General features: G+C 39.0%; 1 protein-coding gene across 11 annotated transcripts in view; it reads right to left on the reverse strand.

Annotated features, from left to right (window-relative positions):
* LDB2 (LIM domain binding 2) overlaps positions 1-21,458 on the reverse strand; it is a 212,120-nt gene that overhangs the window by 45,742 nt on the left and 144,920 nt on the right. For all 11 annotated transcript variants that reach the window (XM_079307444.1, XM_079307438.1, XM_079307445.1 and 8 more), the window contains 2 exons: positions 6,513-6,685; positions 1,208-1,330 (listed from right to left, as the gene is read on the reverse strand). In XM_079307444.1, the coding sequence (XP_079163570.1) occupies positions 1,208-1,330; positions 6,513-6,685 (296 nt within the window). The remainder of the gene's footprint in view (positions 1-1,207; positions 1,331-6,512; positions 6,686-21,458) is intronic.

Below are 21,458 nucleotides of genomic sequence, written 5' to 3' on the forward strand. Positions count from 1 at the left end.
AAAAAACGCATTATTTTCTTTTTGTGGGTAAGAAACTGCAGGAGAAAAATCTCAGCAAACATGTGGCATTAAGCACAGGCTGGAGAACTCTTCTGATCTAAGTTATTTTCCCAGAATTAAAAGGGGAAAACTGCAAGATAGGCCTTTCCTGACCCTAGCCAGGAGCTTTACCTGTGAGACCAGCCTCCTCTTTAAAATTAGATCAAGCTCATTACTAAAATTAATATCTGCTGCTTGCTGTCTAACCTGCTTCCACTCTGAATTTAGCAGCCCCCTAAATATAAAATGTTGATCATGCCATCCTCATTGTCCCTTAATAGGATGCTGTTGAGGAGTTCAGCTGATCAGCTCCCCAAAATAGCAGATAATCCTGGGACAGAAATGGTGGGACAGGATTTCAAATGTGTTTTCTTCAGGCTTTCAATAGGACTGTGAAAAAAGGTCCAGCTTAAGCTATATAAAATTCCTCACTATTAATATATTTTATCTGTGGATATCTAAGTAACTTGCAACAAAATATAGGAACACCTTTGTGTCTGTGTTCTTACTCTCTCTTTAAAAAACCAAAGTCCTGCAACTTATTTTGTATATTGGGGTGCTACTAATAGGAATGGGTCTATGGTGAAGAAATTCAAGTATCAATAAAAGTATGTTCTTTGTTTCTCTGCAATTCACCTTATTATATTTTGACTTAAACTTGTGGAATGTTTAATACTTTAATATTCCATTGTGTGTTTTTCATTCAATAACAAAAGAAATTTGTGAAATGTGGAACAAAAAGAAATTCTGGATTAAAATTCTAAAGGTTTCTAAGTAAATATATGGCAATTTCTTATCTTCTGTCTATGCAAGGGTAACATTGCTTTGCTTCATTTAAAACTTATCATTGGTACCTACAATGATGAAAAATTCACAGACTTTGGTGCAGTTCAGGTCGATAAGAAGAGGTTTTGGACCCAAATCACACAGACCACCAAGTGGGATTAAAAAGAAAATTATCTGCTAAAATAGAATGAAAACATAGCAACAGTGGCAATAATAGAGCACTGAGAAACAAGGGAGACATGAAAGAACTTGTGAATAGATGTGGTTGCAGGCAAACCAAAATATTTATAGTTAATTGCCTTGGGTGTGAAATTTGCTGGAGTTCTTCATAAACCTAATCTCATCTCTTTGCATTAGGTCAAATGAATAAAGGATTACTTACATGCATGGCTAGAATGCTGCGTGGGACTAATTCTCTGTATTGTCTAATAGTAAAGTGCCAGGTTTTTATTCTCATAAGATCATCAAAAGTAAACTCCAAGATAAGACGTCCTTCTGTGCATACCTAGAATACATAAAATGCATGAAATAAATTCCCAGGAATTTTGCTTTCATTGGCATTGCATCATCGATTAAACAACATTCAGAAATATCAGAGCAGTATTCTATTGTTCATCTCTGCTAGATTAATTGTTTTTCATCCTCTTGGGGAGAAAAAACAAATGTGAGAAAATTACTTCATAGGCCTTACCTCAGAGACAGTAACTTATAATGCTATAGATTTTATAGCATTTTACAAACATAGAATATTGTGTGCTAAATCTTATTTATTGCATCAATTCTCTTTTCCTCACAGTTTGCTATTGCTAATTAATGACTGAACCTCACAGTGGAGGTGACTGTGGTGCAACTGAGTGCATTTGATGGCAAGTTGCTGAACCAGCCATTCCCAACCTGTTTTAGAATCACTGTAGCTTGGTATATAAACCTTTCTCTCATGTCTAGTTGAGTAGGCAGTGCCCTGAATGTCTGTGGACAAACCTGTTTTTTTCCATAATTTTTCATTATTTTTTCATATTTTTTTTTCTTTTCCAAGCACCTTCTCCTGTTGGGTTTGGTTTTTGTTTGGTTTTTTTTGTGGGTTTTTGGGGCTTTTTTTTGCCATTTTGTTTGGGGTTTATGTTGGTGGGTTTTTTTAATTTATTTTTTGTTTTGTTCTTTTTTTTGTGGGTTTCTTTTGGTATTTCTTTTCACCCTCTTGTCTAGTTTTATTACTCCCCCTTTCCAAGGAAAGCCAGATGGGTGCCTGCCACGGGGCTCCATGAGCTGCACTGCTCACAGGTTTGAGAGTGAGGGGAGAAAAGCAGAGCCAGGACAATGGAGCTACTTCCAGATAGTGGCTCACACAGCTCTGTGAGGAATCTTGTCTAAGAAAGGACAGAAAATATAGGAGGAATAAATGCAGCAAGTGGATACTACCTATACATGAAAAATAAAATATATTACTGGGGACTTTTAAACAATGCTCTACAATTTTATGTGGAAAAGGTACATGGTGGTGATCTTCTTTAAGGTGAAAAATACAAGCCCAGCATGGTATCTTGACTGAGGGTACTGTGGATATTGAATATTATGTCTGATTTGAAAATTAACTACCACTCTTGATTTTTTTTTAAATTGTATGTTTAGACTTACAATGCCTGCTCATAGTAAACTTGCAAGTGCAGGGTACATGGATATTATGGAAACAGTGTGCAATGGCTTTCAAAAGAAAGGGTTTGTGCAACCTTAATTTTAATACAGCTAGCATTTGATTGAAAAATAACCATCCAAGATTCAGCTGAGTCTGTTGAGCATTCTTAAAAGCTCCAACTTAGACTTGGCCAGCTCTCACTTGGTCAATGTGAGGCTTTTCTGGTTAACAATTCACTTAATGTCCTTGCAGTTTTTCCTCCTTATTGTTTCTGCAAAAACACATAGGCAATTTTAACAGGCATAGTACATAGACAAATTCCTGTAGACCTGGGAAGGAGAGTCTTGCAACAGGTTCTCATCTGCCCTTTGCAACACACCTTAGTGATGCCTTCAGATATTTAATGTGCCTTATGTTTCACCTTTGATTTCCACATCACCTGCACTATGATGAGAAATTACACAGTACACATGCACATCCATAAGGATTCAGAGAAGGAAAATATTTTCTATTAATGTTATTGTGTTGAGGCCAAAGATCCTGACTACTGATCAGTTAACGTGAAAATATTTCAGGTTTAAAACAATTTTTTAATAATAATACCTGTGGCTTTTCAAATGTTTCTTTTCTCAAGCTCACAGTGCCAAAGCTCTTAGCAGATTCTAGGCACTGGCATTAACAGATTTTAATAGAAAAAACTTAAACACATTCCTCATATTGCAGTGGTAAAAATTTATACGTCTTATAAAGGAATTTAATTTCCTTATGTAAAGTAGAATTTTACACATTGCTTTTAATCAATAAAATTGGCACAGTTCTCATTTTAAAAGGGCTATTTTTTTTCCCCTGAAAGCTGCCTTTTACATAGAATCCAAAAAATCAAAAGGGTCTCCAATTAAGAAAACATTTTCTGTTGTGCTGAATTCATGTTACCGTACTGTGAGCTCTGACATTTTGTTTCTGTGGTAACCAAAATCAGCTGATTAGTTGGCATGGCAACAGAAAAGATGTAATCCCAGCAGACACACTCTAATCAATGCCCCCAGCACAGATGGTCTCCGGAGGATCAACAAGAAAGAGGCTGGCAGGCATTCAGTGTGTCACGTGGCTGCTCTAGACTAGGCCAGGAAAAAACTAAAAAAGAACATTTCTCAAACTAACCAATAGCTTTTTAACCCCTTCACTGCACTTATTAATTGTAGGAATTTCAACTGCTTGTGCCTATGAAAACCAGGTTTGGTCCTGTGCCTTCCTGCTCACAATCTCATGCTCCTAACACTTGGCATCTTTAGAAGTGTTCCCCCTTTATTAACTACCATTCCTCAAACATGAGTTGCTGCTTTAAAAGAAATCTAAAGCTTATACAAATCTGGGCAATGCCTGATATTATTAGTAGGGATTAAAACTGCTGAGTTTCAAGGGCTTTGCCAATAAAATCCAGCTGATGGCTGCACTCCTGGGAGAAGGAGGTGAGTAGTGAGCACTGCTTTAGTGGTGAGGACAATGCCCATCTCTGCCATTCCATTGGGAAACATAATCATTGATAACTGTAAAAAAAGCAATTTACCTGCATATAAAGTGGGAGTGCCCAAGCTGGAGTAAACACAGTGAAAACAGAGACTTAGGAGGACTCCTAAAATGTTCATCTACCTGAAGAAAAAGTGAAGCATCTCCCACGTAAAAAAAACATAGTGGTCTTGGCTTTGGTATTTTACAACAGTTTATTTTTGCCACTGAACTAATATAAATTCTTTATATTATTTATTTGTATCTTGATAAAACAATTTTTAAGTGTGTGGCATTTTACAAGGACCTCTTAGCCTCTAAAGACAAACTGGACTATTCATGTTCTTACTTCTAGGCATGTTCTGGCCATATTTGTTTCAAAAGAAATGGAAATGCCATTTTATATATTCATCCAATAGTACTGTATGCAGTGAGTTGCTCTAACTAGCAAAATGTTGAAATGAATAAAATACATTTGATTCTTGATTCTGTGGATTCTTGATTCAATACATAATGAAAAGTATTTCAGTCTGTTACATTAGAAGTTAGTGAATTTGCAGCTTAGAATTTGGTTGTGAAACTGAAGTGGTTTGTATTTTTGCATTAACCCCCCTCATGATAGCTTCACTGGGTAAAATTCAGATATGATCCAAGGAGCTACACAGCCCATTGCAGTGGTGCTTATTATGGGAGGTTTGCTTTGTTCTATCACCAATGCTGTGAGAGTAGTTTACCTTTGGATACAAGATCTGTGCCTTGGTATATCTGCTTGAAGTTAAACAAGCACAGCTGAGACAACATTCAGCTCTAACTTATTTCTGAGAGAGTATTATTTCTTCTCCCCTATTCCACCAATGACTCTGTTTTATTTCAGATTTGCTCTTACTAACAAGCCATATTTTAAACATGCAGGCATTAAACCCTGCTAATTTTTCTCCTAGAATCCCAATCACATCCCCACCTGAACTTGTCTGCCAGGACCCAGAGGTTTATATTGGAATCTGCCAGAGAAATTGGCAAGTCAGTCGAGGCTGAGGTGAGCTGTGCCAGGGCTGCAGCAGACAGACAGACAGACAGACAGACCCACAGCACACAACAGGACAGTGCCACGGGAGGCACTGTGGACCCTCACACGAGGTGGGCACCCAGCCCAGACCATACTGCTCATCCATCCTTGACTTGATGGATGCTAACCTCCTTCCAAATTAACAACACTGTCATGTGCTGCCATGATAATAAAAAAAATCCAGTTGAATTGAGAAGTGTTCTGTATTTACTAGTTAACAAAACTTCAAACCAAACCCCTTTAATTTGCTATTGCATGGAAGCTAACACAAAGGGAAATGACACAGAAATGGTTTTAGGGAGCTCAGCAATGAAGCAACTACTGTGTAACTTTGGCACATCTGCACACAGCCAGGACTGGGCTCCTCATGAGCAGTGAGGTGGCAAAGAGGTGCTAACAGAATATCTGGACTCCTCTCTGCTGTCTGTGTCAGCCACAGGGGCTGACTGGGCTCACAGCCCTGGCTCACCAGTGCCCCACACCAGCATCTTCTGCCTCTGAGCCCACCCAGGGAGATGGAGAGCAGCACCTGCCAAGGGATGGGACTCACATGCTGAAACAGCATAAGCCTGTGACCCTGGCCATGGTGCTGTCAATAGCCAGTGACTTAAAACTAAAACCTCCACAGTCCTGCAGATGGAGGGCAACACAGATCAGCTACCTTCTCCTGCTGCCCCTTCTCCTTTTGTTCTTTTCTTTATGAAAAAGTTAATGATGAACAGGTACAAGATGAAAAATCACTATTTACTGTTGTCATAATTTACTGTTGATGCATTAAAATGTATTCACTTCCATTTTGAAACAAGTTTACTGATTTTTTATAAATATTAAAAATACTCTTGTTTTAATTTGCTTTTTCACTCTTTTGGTACAGCTTTTTTATATGCAAATATAATGTCCATTTTAATTACAGGACTAGATGTGTCCTATGCATGAAGATAATTCACTATCAATTGTAAATATTGAATATTCACTAACTGTTTGATCCAGAGCATGTTTCAATCAATTGACTCCTTCCATTGGCTTCACTGCCTTCTGGACTGCCATCCTACTGTACCAAATCAGTATTTTCCTAGAGATTTATAGTCCTTGTACCAGGTAAGTATCACATGTAATGCACACCAAAATGTGCATCCCAAATGGTAGGTACTAGCAATGTGAAATCTCACTGCTGCTTTAAAATCAAACCAGAGAAAAGGAAATGGGCAGGCTGATTTTAATTCACATAAAACTGATAGTTCTGGCCTGGCATTATATGCTTCTCTTGCAATCTTTCTGAGAGAATTACAGGAGATACCCACACAATCTTCCAGTCACATAATGAATATAGAAAACAGTAATTAAATGGCTCCAAGCGTTTTTAGTATTAGAAATAATCTCAGTCTACCAGAAAAAATCAACAGCCAATATTTTTCACCCTTATACACACTGAAAAAGAAAACCAAAAACCAACAACATGCTTTATTGAGTCTTCCCTGTTACCTTGGTAAACATGGGTTTTCCATGCTGAGTGACCATGGTGCATTGATCACAGTCCACTGTGATGGATGAGTTGTGGTATGACTCTTTTGAGTGCTTGAGAATGTAATACAGGTCTGTTACACCTCCTTCAAAGACAGTGCTAAAATAACGAGGAATGAGGGTTCTTCCAATTGCTGTGAGGAAAATACAAAGCAGAATTCAGCAAATGCTCTAGGTTATAAAATCTCAAACCATTTGCTAACAGTACATGAAAAATTTTAAGTGCAGTGAAATCAAACTTTCATTTAATGAATATAATACATGTTCTCTCCCTTTTGTAGAGACAAAGTTGTGCCTGCGCCCACTGAAATCAATGAAAATGGCTGACTCCATTCAGAGGGAGTGGGCTCATCATATTTAATTTTTTTTACATGGATGGCAAGTTAGAGTCACTCTTGAAACCATCTGCAAGGTTTTTTGTTCCAAAGTAATTATTACACAAAAACACACGTGATGTCAATTACTACTGAAAGCTGAATATTGCCCATAAGTGTATAAATACAAGTGGTGAGAATTGACAGAAATATACTTCTACACCCCAAAAAACAGGGCACTTTTATATAAGGGAGTTGTGTACACATATATGGTTTTTTGTGTGTGGGCATGTGTGTATTTATATATTCCCAGCCATCCATGCACACACACATGCACATGCACTCTTGGTTCAACAGGAGGGCTACTACTGAGAAATCAGAGTACTGGAGATTGAAGGAGGACCTGAGAATGGAAAACTAGAATATTTTACAATATATGGCTACACAGAGATCTCTTTGAGATCCCTTCTTAGAAAGTCAGAGCAGACATCTGAACTCCCTTAAATGCACCACTTAAACCCCAAACTATGGACTGAAGGTACCCAATTCAGAATTATTTCGTAGGGCAAAACTCTCACTGAAGTCACATCTCTCACTTCAGCAGTAGTGTCAGGTAAGTTTTATAAGGTCTAATTCCAAAAATGAGCTGAGTGTTCTTCAGATGCACAAACTAGCTGCAGCACTGACATCAAAGGCAATTACCTCATATGCAACTGATGTTTTCCATCTCCTTCTCTACAGATAAATTTGAATGCAACCACAAGCCTGGTATAAGAGAACATTTCAGTTTATAATAGATGGATACTTCCATACCAAATGACTCATTGCTTTGCAAGCATTAATCAATCCACAGTAATTTTGAGTGGTGGATACATAAAAATTGCCTCCATTTTACAGGGAAAAACCAAGCAATCTAAATGGTCTCTTGGAGGAATGAGGTAGAAAAGTCACCATCCACAGGCAAGATTAGAGTTTATAAGTTCCTAATTCTAATTTGTCTATTGAGACTGTGTGGTGACTCATGCCTCCCTCATTTGCTGTATACTTTTGAGAGTGATTTCTAAAAAAACAATTTTAATATAAATTTTGCCAGTATATGAACAAAGGCTCCAGAACCTAAAAATGCATTTGCAAATGGATGTTGAAAATTACAAAATAAGGAATTTTCACAGTAGTTCTGTGAATACTGTTTTTTGTTCCGTGCATTGCAATGTGAAATATTGTATAGGCAGCCATAATGCATATTGTAAAATGAAAATATGCAAATGGAGAAAATTAGGACTTGTAAAAGCTTTTGCTGTAATATCACAAATCAATGTAGTTTAATGTACAAAAATATACCACACTCTGGAAATGGTTGATAATTCAGTGAATACATTGAAAGTCTGTTGTACAACTGTAGATCCTAAATAACCCCACCCACTAACCATGCACATAATATTTTTTGCAGTCTTTTAATTTAATTTAGAAAAACCAAAGTCCAGTTTGTTAGCATAGAATTTAATTCATGGTTTAACTCAAATTTCTTCATGTTGGTGTGGTATATAGTAAAAAGTGAAATTTACCCATCAAGTTAATTTCTTGCTCCCCTAAGGCTAATTAGTGCAAATTAAATTTCCTGCTAATCATCTTAAGCAGCAAACGGGTGATATGAAAATCCAGCATTCCTACTGATTGTGATAAACCTCTATTCATGTGACTTATGCACTGCATAAGTATCTTGAAACTATTTAACTGCAGTTTACAGACTGTTCCCAAAGTAGAATGGTCATGTGGTGTTGCTTTTTGCCCTGTATTTACAGCTACAAAACATTAAAGAAGGCTAGAAATACATTAAATAATTTATTTTTATTACTAGTAAGCATTTTTAACAAAAATTATTTCCTGGTAAGTGTTATCTGTGTTTGCCACAGGGATATGCTGCTGCTAAGAACAAAGTGGAGACCGAAAGGATGAAGAGGAATAGAGGTGCACACAAGGATGTGCTCCATGGAATCTCACTTTCCATGACAGATGCACATGCAGATCCTGCTGCTCTGCAGAAATGAAAATAACTGATGCAAATATCCAGCCTAAATGTTTATTGCTAAATATTCAGCTCAGGAAGGAACAGTAATGGAAACCTGTGCTAATGAGCAGACCTCTCCTCAGCTCACTATTTTGCTTTGCCATGAAAGACTGAAGCATGTTCAGGGTTTTAGTTTTCTTCCTGAAGCACTCAATGGCTTCTAGGACAAACATGAAACTCTACAGCAGTAACAAGGGGCTTTTGTGCAGAAGATGGAATTTCCAAGAATAACAAAAGGCTGTGGAATAACTCTTATGAGGCCTAGAGATCATCCCAAACTTTGTGCACTTTTTAGTGCAAAGGACTATTCCTTGAATTTCTCTCTTCCAAGGCATAATTGTGTAGATGAGTATGCAAGCACATATGTGTGTGCACTCCCTGCTCTGCTGAATGCAAACATACAGTCCTTTCCTGAGAAAAAGAATGGGAACATGGCACCAGTGTTTCTCCTTCCCTGTTGCAATAGATGGATGTGCTCACTAGTGGGTGTACACACTGCCTGTGCCTGCCACTGTACCTGTCAACAGGATTTCAACACCATGTACCTTCTGCTGGAGGGAGAGGATACTTCCCAAGAAGACCCCAAACAAGTGAATGCAGAATTATGGAATAACTGGATACCTGTGGCCACTTCAGGATGAGGTCCAGCCATCCTTATGCCTGTGAGATGAACTCACCCCTTGCAGAGCACAGAGCAGGCTGCATGCCAGCCTGGCCTTGGGTTTGCAATTCCTCAGTGGCAGCCACAGCAATAATGGAAAACATATCTAATAGCACCAGTGGGGCTCAATGGAGTTTTGTGTGCTAGTGCAATATTTTAGAGCTTGGTTTTTACTCCACAGAATACACATTCAAGAATGTGTGTCTGTGCACAGTTTTGTAGAGCTCCTCCCTACCACACCACACTTCCCTAAAGGAGCATCCCATGGAGCCTTCAGAGCTAGCACACAGATCTTAGCCACAGGAGCTCTGAACTGAGCATTTGCAGGAGCAGTTTGAGCATGGAGAAGGTTTTGTAATTTCCTTTCTTAATGCCAGGGCTTTGTTCTCTCTCCAGTCTTTTTGCTCACCCATGCCCATGGTCTAATTGTCTGTTTTCTCAGCCTATGGTTGGTTGCTTATCTTCCAAGATCACTGTTAAATCTCCTTCTCCTCTCCTCCTCCTCTAATGATACCTCTTCTGCTCAAGGAACTCAATAACCTACCTTAAATCTACATGATTTTTTCATTCTTCTTAATTAACAAGTCCCAGTTATTTAGTCTCAGTTTCCTTGTTCTCCTCCATGCTGCCCAAAATGCCAACCTTCACACACACTTTTTCAGTGTCCTTCCTACCCAGCCAGGCCTCCACAGCTTCTTGTCCCAGCAGCAGAAGCACTCCTGGATCTTGAATTTGTGGGTTACTCCTGCCAAGTTCTCTCTCTGCACTTTTTCTCACTCTGTCTCCTTATAACAGCAGATTCTTTCTCCAAATTAATCCCATCTTTCCTTCCTTCCTTCAGCTTCTCATCATCCAGAAACCAGTCTAGAGAACCTCTTTCCTCTTTGTCCTCTACCCAGCCAAACATATCCCCATTCCCTGTATTTTTCTCATTGACTTCCAGCTGTCCCTTACTCAATCATCCTCCATCTTCTCCTTTCATCTCCCAGTTACTATTTCTCTTTCCTCTATCATATCAATGGCATCTGGTCCTGATTTTTACCCTGCTCTTTTTCCTTTCCTCTTCCCTTTTTTTTCCTCTACATTCAGGTCAAGTTCCTTCCTTTTTAAGGCTGCCTGGATCCCAGGCACATCTGCCAGCAGTGCAGAAGAAAGGGTTTCCTGCTCTTGCATGCATGACTGGCTGAGCCTTCCCTGTGGGTTTGTAATGGAAATGACCATGGCTCCACACAGCCCTGACCTGCAAAATGTCCATGTAGCTGGCATGTGGATGCCCCACTGAGTAATGTTCCTGGGAAGGGAGACCTTGGAAATTTTAGTCGCAAAGCTCTAGTAAAGCCTGCACTGAATACCTGAGAATGAGTACCTTTCTTTTCCCCAAAATATTTCAAAATCTGTTAAATTCAGTCAGATTTCCACAAAGAGGACAAAGAGATACCCCTCCCAAAGGTGAGAAACCTTACTTCAAAGCATACAGGTTTTTAACATTTGAAAACCAAACTTGCAATACTTTCATAACATGGAAAAAATACCTTCATCTATGCAAATAATAATAGGCTTTTATATCCTATTACCCAGAAAAAAGCATTTAATAGTGTGAAATGTGACACCCCTCCATTGCAAGATGCTGTATATACTAGAAGGAAAAATCACCTGATCCTCAGGCATTAATTCCAGATCACTGGAATGCAGCTTTAAATTATCATTTTGTCCTGGGCAGCATTCCTCCCTACTGATGGAGGATTTCTTATGAGAAGTGGGCACTGCCACTTAATCTTTGCTTGATTTTGCTAGCAGTTGCCCAAATAGCAAAGCAAAGTGACAAAGATCAGCTGGATTTAGCAGCAAAAAATAGTTATTTATATGAAAATGTCTTTAAGAAAGGCATACCAGAAATTAATATTTTGTGCAAAAAAAGAATGCAGCATGACCTAACTTCATCCTGTGTAGTAGCATGACAGATTGGCAATATGTGATTCCATGTAACTTCCCCTTGCATCAGAGATCAAAATACAACTTTAGAATTGAAGTAAGATAGATTTGTGACACCCCCTCCCAAATAAGAGTGGTCTAGAAATCAATTAATTCAATCTATGAACATAGGCAAGAAGCTCCATAGGTCAGTAACAGTTATATTATGCATAATTCCTCAAGTATCACAGCTAGGGAATTCTAAAGATTAGAATGAAACCATCTGATATATTAAATGGCCCAAGGCCTGCCTCTCAAGAAGGGATGCACTGAGGTCACACTCCTGCTTTTTGGCCTGGGCATGCAACAGTGATCATTAGGATGCCCCTCTAACACTGCTCCTTTTGTTTATTTTCCCTTTTAGATACATTTGTCTGAGCATAAACCACTTTGTTCAGTCAGGAATATGTTTAACTCTAGAATTATTTTTCCATCCCAAACTGAGCCAAAAAGTCCAATGATCTCCAGATGGGATTGTCCATAACTTGTGAAGTTCAGGGTTTTTCCAAGCCTCAGATGAGCTATGTGTAGAAAGCCAGCTGAAAAACCAGTTTACAATATAATTTTGGGACCACCACACAGTGTGTTGGTGATGGTGCTGTTCAATGGTTGGGGGTTTTTTTTCCCCAAGGAAGATTTGAGTAAAACAAAAAGTAAACATGTTTTTCTAGTTCACAGGAAACTGGTATTATTTGTGGGCTAGGAATAGAAGAACATTTCCTCCCTTTGTGTGCCAAAGATAGGCTGTCAAAATCTCAATGTCCCCTCTACAGAATGAAGGGTCATGGCCTCTGCAGAAGCAGGGCTTGATTGCAAACCCCTCCTTGCTCACTGCTCATGTGTTGCATTCACAGTAGAAGCTCTCAGGATCAGACATCTGGGTTTTAGCATATATACCAAGTAAAATAACTGCCAAGTTGGTGTAGCAAAGAAAGGATGAAAGTGTTAATCAGTGAAATAAAAATATTGGTTTTATTGCTTTCAGGCTGTTTTTTTCTGCAGCTTGAATCCTGTCAAGTCCTCTGTCTTTAATTAAAGCTAGGTTATAAAATAAGTAATAAAACAGAAAAAAAGAAAACCCACCAAAAATATAAAAGATAAAATGCCTTTAAAAGTTCCACAGAATCAGCAACAGAATGAATAAAACACCCTCTGCCTACAGCTCAAAGGAGCTCTGGAAGGTCTGGTGCAGCCTGCAGTTGATTATCTCACCAACATGCCATAGATGGGCTTGAGGAACTCTGCTGGTTGGGGCTGTGGGGTTTTTGTTGGCTCCCAACACGAAATGTTGAGCTGTCCCATAAAGCTCTAGGCAGACTATGAGAGTCTCTTGCTTGAGAGATTATCACAGTTGGATCTCAGTAATTAAATGGAGATGTAACTAACTCTCCTCAGCCAGATGCAGGGACTAGGGAAGCCAGGAGACAACAGCCCATTGATTGCAAATGAACCTTTCTGGGCACTGAAAAAGAGAGAATGAGCTTTCTGTTAATTGTTAATTGACATCTGTGGGCATGACTAACTAACATCTGTGTGGTCAGAGCTTGGCAGGTTCATTTACATATGTTTCTGTAACTGAAGTAAACAAACCAGTGCACACAGAGAAAACTTCATGGAGTTACACAGTGATATCACTGCTGTTGCTCTGCCTACACCTCTATTTGCTCAAAATTGTCCCAGTGAAAGAGCACATCAGCTGTGTTCCCTTCCAGACACAGTCCATCTGGCTGGGATGGGGAGGGAGGGATCCCTCTCTGAAGCTGAACAACAGCAAATCTCCATTTTTCAGAATTGCTCTCTGGAAGAGCTGCAAGGCAGGATGCTCATGGGACTGCTCCTCCACCTCTGCCCAGTGGACTCAAACCCAAACAACACAAATCTGTCAATTCCTAGGAAAAGCTGCTGTCAGATTTGATAGTGCAGCACAGAAGGCAGTGAAAAGGCAGTCTAATAATCCAGATTCTGTCTCAGAGACATGTGGGCCATGTTGATTAAACCACCCACATGTATCCAAGGCAGAATCTGGCACACACAGACCTGTCCTTTCTTCATCCCTATCTAGTGTGTAAGACTGGGCTTCTAACGTGTAGATTACTTTTAGAATAAAAATTAAAATGTATGATTAATTTCCATGTACAGAAATTTCTGTGTATTTTTACTAATTAAATATTAAATGAAAGTATGGTATAAAATCTATACAATAGCAACAATGATAATACTATATTAGAGTACATTAGTGTACTTTTAATAGTATTATATTAATAATATGCTACATTATATTTGCACATTCAGAAAACATCTGCATAATCTACACACATAAATTTTAAACACCATGAAATTTGGAAGAGAGTGGAAGTAGTAGCTCCATATTGCTAAAGCACACCTTTTGAGGAGTAAAATTAGTGTATTATATATATTCTTCCCATGTACTTAAAGTTATGTTTTTAATTATGCAGTACATTCTGGATATTGTGGAAAACGTTTCTAACCAATTTGCCTCTGTTCTCAATTTTGTGTCAAAATTCCAAAGTGGAATGTGTACCATGGATCAGTACTGTTAATGTTACTGAGTCAACTGAATCCTTCCCACAGCCAGATCCCAAGGGTTTTGTTTAGATCCATGACTCTTTCATGGTATCTCCAGAATCTCATTTGTTTTATATCAACAACATTGCCTACAACTAAAGGCTATAACTGAAAATATTAAAGCTTATAAAGTTGCAAATGTATAGGTTTTTTCTCTCCAGTTCCTTCTAGCATGTGCAATTCAATCATTGTGTTAGGCCTGACTGTGCCTTTCCTCCAGTATTTTCTAACATTTTACCCTGGTGAGATTTGTGTGTAAAATTTGATTCACTTGACAGTGTATCTCCTTTTCTCAAAAGTGTGTAACCAGCACTTCAATCCTCTAAAACACACTTGAGTCAAGAGCAAGTAACAGAAACTATGACAATGAGAACTCAGCTTTACTCCCTGCACCTTATGACCCTTATTCTCAACAGACACATAATCTGCAACTCAGTCTTAAATCCTTGATCCCTCTGAAGAGAGACAATATTTTGCTATAATTCATTTTAGAAAAAACATTCAGAACATAACTACAAAATCCTCTATATGTCTCAGCACAAAGTTAAACTGCATGAGAGTAATTTTTAATTAAGGTTCAGCCAGCCAACAACAAAATCTCCTCCCAACCTTTTTCTTATTACACTGGCAGCTGACCACCAGTCTTTAAAGAACTGCTCAGTACAAAATTCATTCATCAGAACTTGAGTATTTCAGTCTCAGGCTAAGAAAGTCTAGACCAGGGAATGCAGTGAGCAAGCAGCAGAGTCCAAGATCCCTTTCACAGGGTAGAGCCTGGACTTAGAGAGACCTCCACTCAGAGATCTGCAATGGCTCATCAAGGGCTGAGTTTTGAGTATCTCCAAAGCCTTCACAACCTCTCTGGGTAACCTGTGCAAGTGTTTGACCACCTTTGAAAGAAAACTGTTTTTGTTGTGTTTAAATGGAATTTTCTGTGTTTCACTTTATGCTCACTGCCTCTTGCATTACACTGCACAATATTGAAAAGTCTGATTCTATGTTCTTTACTCTGTCCCCATTTATTTACACACATTATAGGTTTCTCCAGGCTGCAGAGTCTCCACTCTCTCACTCTCTCCTCATACTGTAAATCTTCCAAGCCCTTAATCATATTCACATCTCATTTCTAGACTCACTCCAGTATATATATTCATGTCTTGCTTCAAAATGGTGAGTCCAAACTGGCTGTCCCACACCAGATCTGTCTCTCCAGTGCTGAGGGGAAGATCACCTGCATCACCTCCCTCAAACTCTCCCTCCTGCAGGCCAAGAGGCTGTTGATTTCTTTGCTGCAGTGGCACATTGCTGGCTCACAGTCAGCTTCAACTCTGGGCTCCTTTCCTGCAGTCTCATAACCAATGTCTCAAGCTGAAGCACAAACAGCAGAGCACCAACCCTGCACAGTTCCCTACAAGCTTCAAGCTTTAATTTCTTTTTCTCTGTATCCATTGACAACACTAAGTACTTAGGGAGTCTGCTACTCAATCCTACTCAGAGTGCATACAATTTATTGTTTAAACAACTGAATTAGATTTCTAATAGTACAGAGCAGGCCAGACCCTTGTGTGACATTAAAAAAATGCAGAATTTCTCACGTCAGGCAGATTTATAAGGAAGCATACAGTCTAAGCTGATTTTTTTAGTCTGGAGGTGAGAAATGAGTAGGTTATCCATATTCTTGTTCCACAGACAAAAAGACATACCTTAGATGAGGAAGCTCCAGCTTTAACTCTAAAACTTCCATGTCTTCTAAATCAAAATCATCACTCCCATGATGAAAATTTAGAAAGGAGAGTATTTGTGTTTGCATAAAATTTCTACACCCTGAATGCAAATAAAACCAGAACAAATGGTTTCCTGCTTGCAGTATACAGCCACTAACACTTCTGTCTGTGCTAATCATCCAGTTTGAAGAAAGAGTAGTTCAGTTAACTTTGTTCAACAACTGCAAAGAAGAAAGTTTTAAAAGCAAACCAAAGAGGTTATTCACAGCTGTATGACAAACCACTGTCAAAACATAACAAACCACAACCAAACTCAAGCAGAAAATGACAAAATGTAAGACCGTAAAAATGATGGAAATTGTGCAGGACAGGCATTTTAGATGAACAAATGCAATCTGTACCAGCATAAAGGACCAACACAGCAGAGAAAATGATACCCAGAAAAGTTGTCTCAAGAAATAAAGGTAAAACCATAAAATTCAAATGACAGGACACCAAAAGGAAGGGACAAAAACCAGGGAAACCATCCAGTTGTATTAAATCAAGCATACTCCTGACCCCTGACTTTATCTGACCTAGCAGAATGCTAAACATGGCATGAGACAAAAAAAAGACTTATGCAAAAACATAAGCAAAATTATGTTAAGATAAAGTGATATTTGCCATACCCTCACATATTGACACAGTCCTTTTAGGCAGGTAGCCAAGCTGGTCTGAATCATAACCTAGACAGAGTTAACCAAAACCAAAGGTTGGTTGCTGCAGAAAAAAGGTGTCTGTCTTTCTGTGGTGTGTTCATGCTGATGTGGGTTAAGGCACCAACCCACATATTTCACAGCCATCGACTTGATTAATCTTTTATTGATCTAAATCAAGTTCCATGAAAATTAGGCACCAATTACCACATGCTAAGAACTTGGTCGTTATGCTGGGGATCTCCCTACCCTTCCCCCTTCCTGCCCCAAACAGTATAAATATTCCAACTATTGCTACAAAAGCACATAGGAAGATCTGTTGTGCTGTATTTTCTGGAGTGAAGTTCTTCTGGAGACAGATATCTACGAATATAATTCTATCAGTTTCTTATCTCCATTCTCTCCTCTGAGCCATGTCGAGATGGGAAGCTGAGGCAGAAAAAAGAAAGTCTTACATATACTCTAGAAATACTGTTAAACATATGCAGCCTCTATGAGGGAAGATTAAACAATCTGATCTGAAATGCATGTCACTTTCACCCTTAGGAAGGTTGGAAGAGAAGCTGTGAGTGACTGAGACAGAGTACCATGTGTAGTGGAGGATTTGTCCACTTCTAAAGTCTCGGATTTTCATCCAGGCAAAATCAGCAATATCACACTCCTTCAATTAGCTGCAACTTTGATAAATTCTGTTTTTGGTTTCAGTCCAGTTTGTATCTTCCAGAATAACACCTTGTGTCATCACCACCATGCCCATGAAAAGCTGAGGACACCATTCATGATGTGAAGTCTGAGGACAAGCATGGGCTGCTGAGACCTTAGAGGGTTTAGCTCAGATAGAATTTACTTTTCTACTTGGATGCTTTCTGCAGCTCTCCACAAGCTCCCTTCCATTGAGAGATAGCAACAGCAGTACTAATGGCAGCTAGTTTAAGTAGTTGAAGGTACTCCTTCACTGTGGTTAGTACAGTGCAAACATAGCCATGGGTGTTTCTGTATGGTATATTGTAGGCAGACATCAACTTGCACTGCTAACACTCTGAGTAATCCCAAATCTACATGTTTGCATGGCTTGGCATCATGTCTGAGGAAGCAACTCCTGTGAAGCAGGAGCATACATTGGTTTGGGCTCTGAGACATGAAAATGGTCATACAGCATCTGGTTGGTGTGTGTAGAGAAAAGGGCTCATACAGGCATTTGCCCCACAGGTGCAGCTGGCTTCCTCCACACTGTAAGAATTCTTTTCCTGGCAGGACTGAAATCCACAGGCTGGCCATGTGAAGGAGAAAGGAGTTTGCACTCAGCCACTGTCAGTCAAGCATCACAGCATGGTCCACATTCAGGTGAAAAATATCAGAGGTGAAATGGGTTGATATGTGCATCAAAGGGGAGATAACGTAGTGGGGAGTGTGTCTGGAGAACTGGTGGGAGGTGAGGGGTTATAGTGACACGATAAAAGATATACATGGCATTCTCCAGATCCTCACACTGCATTGAGCACATGTGGATTGATAACCAGCATGATTTTTCTGGTAATGTTATGCTGTAGATGTATGAACAATATCTCACCAGTGGATAATATCAGTCGCCAGTTATATACATGTCTTACAACAACCAGAACACTCTTTTTCAAAAAGCTGTTGGTGGTTGGCTTTGATTTTTTTTTTTTTTTTCTGCAGCAAAGCTTGCTTTCCCATTCTCTTTCTCTTTCAAGCTCATGGAAGCTAACTGCAGAAAAAGCAAAAATGGCATTGAACACAGTGGAAAAGATAATTAGAAAAATAGTCTACTATTTAAAAATATTTTGCTGGTTTTAAAAGTGTGCCTTGTTTATTACCCTTAAAATGAAGGCAAGTGCCCTGTGTTCAGTTATACAAATCAGATGTCTGACAAAATAACATGAAATAATAAAGAAGAACTTTCAGAAAAGGGCAAGCAATGTAGCAGGTTTATAAGCTTCCATCAGAACACACATTATACATAGTTTTTAATAAAATTTTATGCAAGTAATGTAAAATCCTCCTAACTCAAAAAAGGTAACATCAGTAATAAGTACTACAGCAAATCTGTGCTCAAGTTGAAACAACCACTTCCTATGTTTCCTGTCCTTTTAGCTGCATGGTACATTTTTTCACATTTCCCAAGGAGTCATTTATTATCTTCTTGGAACAGTTTTTCTGCAGTGACTCACTGTGATTTCTGGACCTACCATAGGGTAAGATACAGTTCCCTTGACAGTCTTGAACTGCCACCATTTGGACAATTCTGGGGACTGCCTGACCATAAAACATAACAACCACCATACAGGATGAACCCAAATGTCCACCTCAACCAATATAATTGCTAAACAACAGACAAAATAGAAACCTAACAAAAAATGAAAAAAAAAAAAAAAAAAAAAAAGGAAATGAGGCACAATCCTTGCCCTGATCTATCACACCTTCCAAAAATAAAGAGGTGGAAAGCTGCAGAAGTGATGGTTGCATCCAGTCAGACACTGAAGTCAGAGCTACTGGCAGCTGTTGACATCCCAGTACAGTGACAGCCCAGGGGACCCCATGCTCCAGATGCCAACCTAAAACCTCTTAATTTAATTATGGAGAAATATATACAGACTTCATTATCTTAGGCTGAAAACATGCAAAAAAGTGTCTCTTGGAACATGTTTTCCTGCAGAACTTCGAGAGAGAGTCAAGGTGGGAAGCTCTTTTCTAAAGGTTTAGCAACAGCAGTGCTTGATAGGTTACAGTGCAAGTCTCCCAATAAGAATCCCTGTTGACATCCAAGAGAAGGATCTCAGACAGATAACTTGACGTTCTGATATCCTAATATGTATATGACCAGGCAATTCAAAGTGCTTCTTAGAAAAATCAAACATATTTTTTTCAAAATCTACCAAAATTTTAAAGGCATACAAAAATCATCTAATGTGGGAAAACTAATTTAATTTGGTGTATTTCAAACTTATTCTGTCAAACATGACTCTGCATTAAAAAAAAAAGATACTTCACCTTGCAGTGCAAACATGCAAATATATTGGTGTATTCACATGTATTTGAAATATCTCCCTGACTTTCAAATAATTTGTACATATCTCACAATGAAGAATATTTTTTTTTTAACTTCAGCATTGCAAACTCAGCTCAGGATCTGGAAACAGATTTGTGTGCCAGCTACTGCAGTGAATAGAGAGCTGACTTATTTGTTTACAAAACACAACACCATGTAAGAATAAGCTTGGTAGGAACCAAGTAATATTTGCATTATATGACAAATATAAAAGGTGTTGGAATAAAATACAGAAAACACCAATCCAAAATTGTTCTGTTGTGAGCATCCATTACACAAGAGAGTAACAGAAAAGAACAATCCTACAAAGTTCTTTTTTTTCACCATAGAAAAACATCTTTACCTAAACCCAATGTTTCTTCACTGCATTAATACACTAACATATTAATATTTTCAATTTAGTCCCCACTCATAATACTGATCTTACTTTAGACATTATTCACAAATACTGGCCTATGATGCAGGCTGAGGAGCTGCACTCCATGAGGTGAGTGCTGAGGTTTCTGCTCCCCATGCTTCTGGATTATGCCAACAAAACATGATGAACACAACCTTAAAACATGGGCTTTACTCTGCAACTGCTTTCTAATACAAAGTGAAGCTTGCATATTTTTTTCAGCAAAATTGTGGATTAATTCAAAACTAAAATGTCATTTTCTACAAAAAATAGAAATGGAGGAAAAATTGCCCACAGTGAAGCACAAAGCAATTTAGATAAATAGGAGTTACTCCCAGACCTCTGCACAAGACTTGGACTGAACATGACATTTAAAATTTTTTTGATCAGCACTCTTGTATTTCATACAGTACTTTAGCCACACCACTCCTATTCTCCTGTTCCTGGAATCAGCACAACTACAAATATAAATTAAAAGGCTGTTCTTGTATACCTCACATCTGGTTAGAGTTAGGAAGTGCTAAAAATCATGTGAGGAAGTTTATTCTTTCAGGCTGTTGAGCCTGAAATTCTTGTTGTTTCCTGCTTTTGCAAGAACCTCAGAGGCAAGTGGGTTTTAAAAAGGGACCACTGTAAGAGACTCAAATTACTTTGATGGGCTGAGCTATGGCTTTGAACTCAGAAATGACTCATTATATATTTGAATGTAGGCAAGATAACAGAAAACAATTCACAGCAACCAGTGTGATATTAAAACCGTTTCTCCCCAGGCTTTGTACCCAGTAGGTGCCCACACTGACTGCACAGTGTACCAAGTGTGTGTCACATAGCTGCAGACAAGGTTCAGGGGCTGGCTTGGTTTTGCCACACCATGCATGAGTCTCCCCTGTCACTGCCCTCACACTGGCATGGAGCCCCATATTTCTGAAAGAAGAACCCTCTCTTACAGCATATGCTTTGTGTCCATAATGTGTCCCCTTCAGGAGCAATACACATTTAGCAAAGTAATGCTGAATTTCTCCAGAATATCATCTATGCCTACACATCATGCAGTATCCCACTGGGGCGGAACAGGAGCTTCCAACCACACACGCATTTTGTCAGCAAAGCAGCATGAGTCTGATTTCCCAGAGCTATTCCCATGAGGTGGTGTGCAGCACAGTCACAAACAGTGGCTCTGAATGACTTTTGTCACCTTTAATGTCTCCTAAAAATCTACCACTTCCAAGGCAGATGGCAGGCTACACCCCCAAGAGCAACTTTACAGGAAGCCTTTGCTCTGCGTGGGGATGCTGCCTAGGGAAGCTGAACTTCTGCTCCTCCTCTTCTATTTCCACCTGCTTTTTTCCCCTTGAGTCTCATCACTTGTATGTCATCCCATTCACATTTTACTCTCCCATGTTGTAAGCTGTCTGCTCCAT

The sequence above is a fragment of the Erithacus rubecula genome (assembly GCF_903797595.1).
Source record: "Erithacus rubecula genome assembly, chromosome: 5".
In the NCBI taxonomy this organism is placed as follows: Eukaryota; Metazoa; Chordata; class Aves; order Passeriformes; family Muscicapidae; genus Erithacus; species Erithacus rubecula.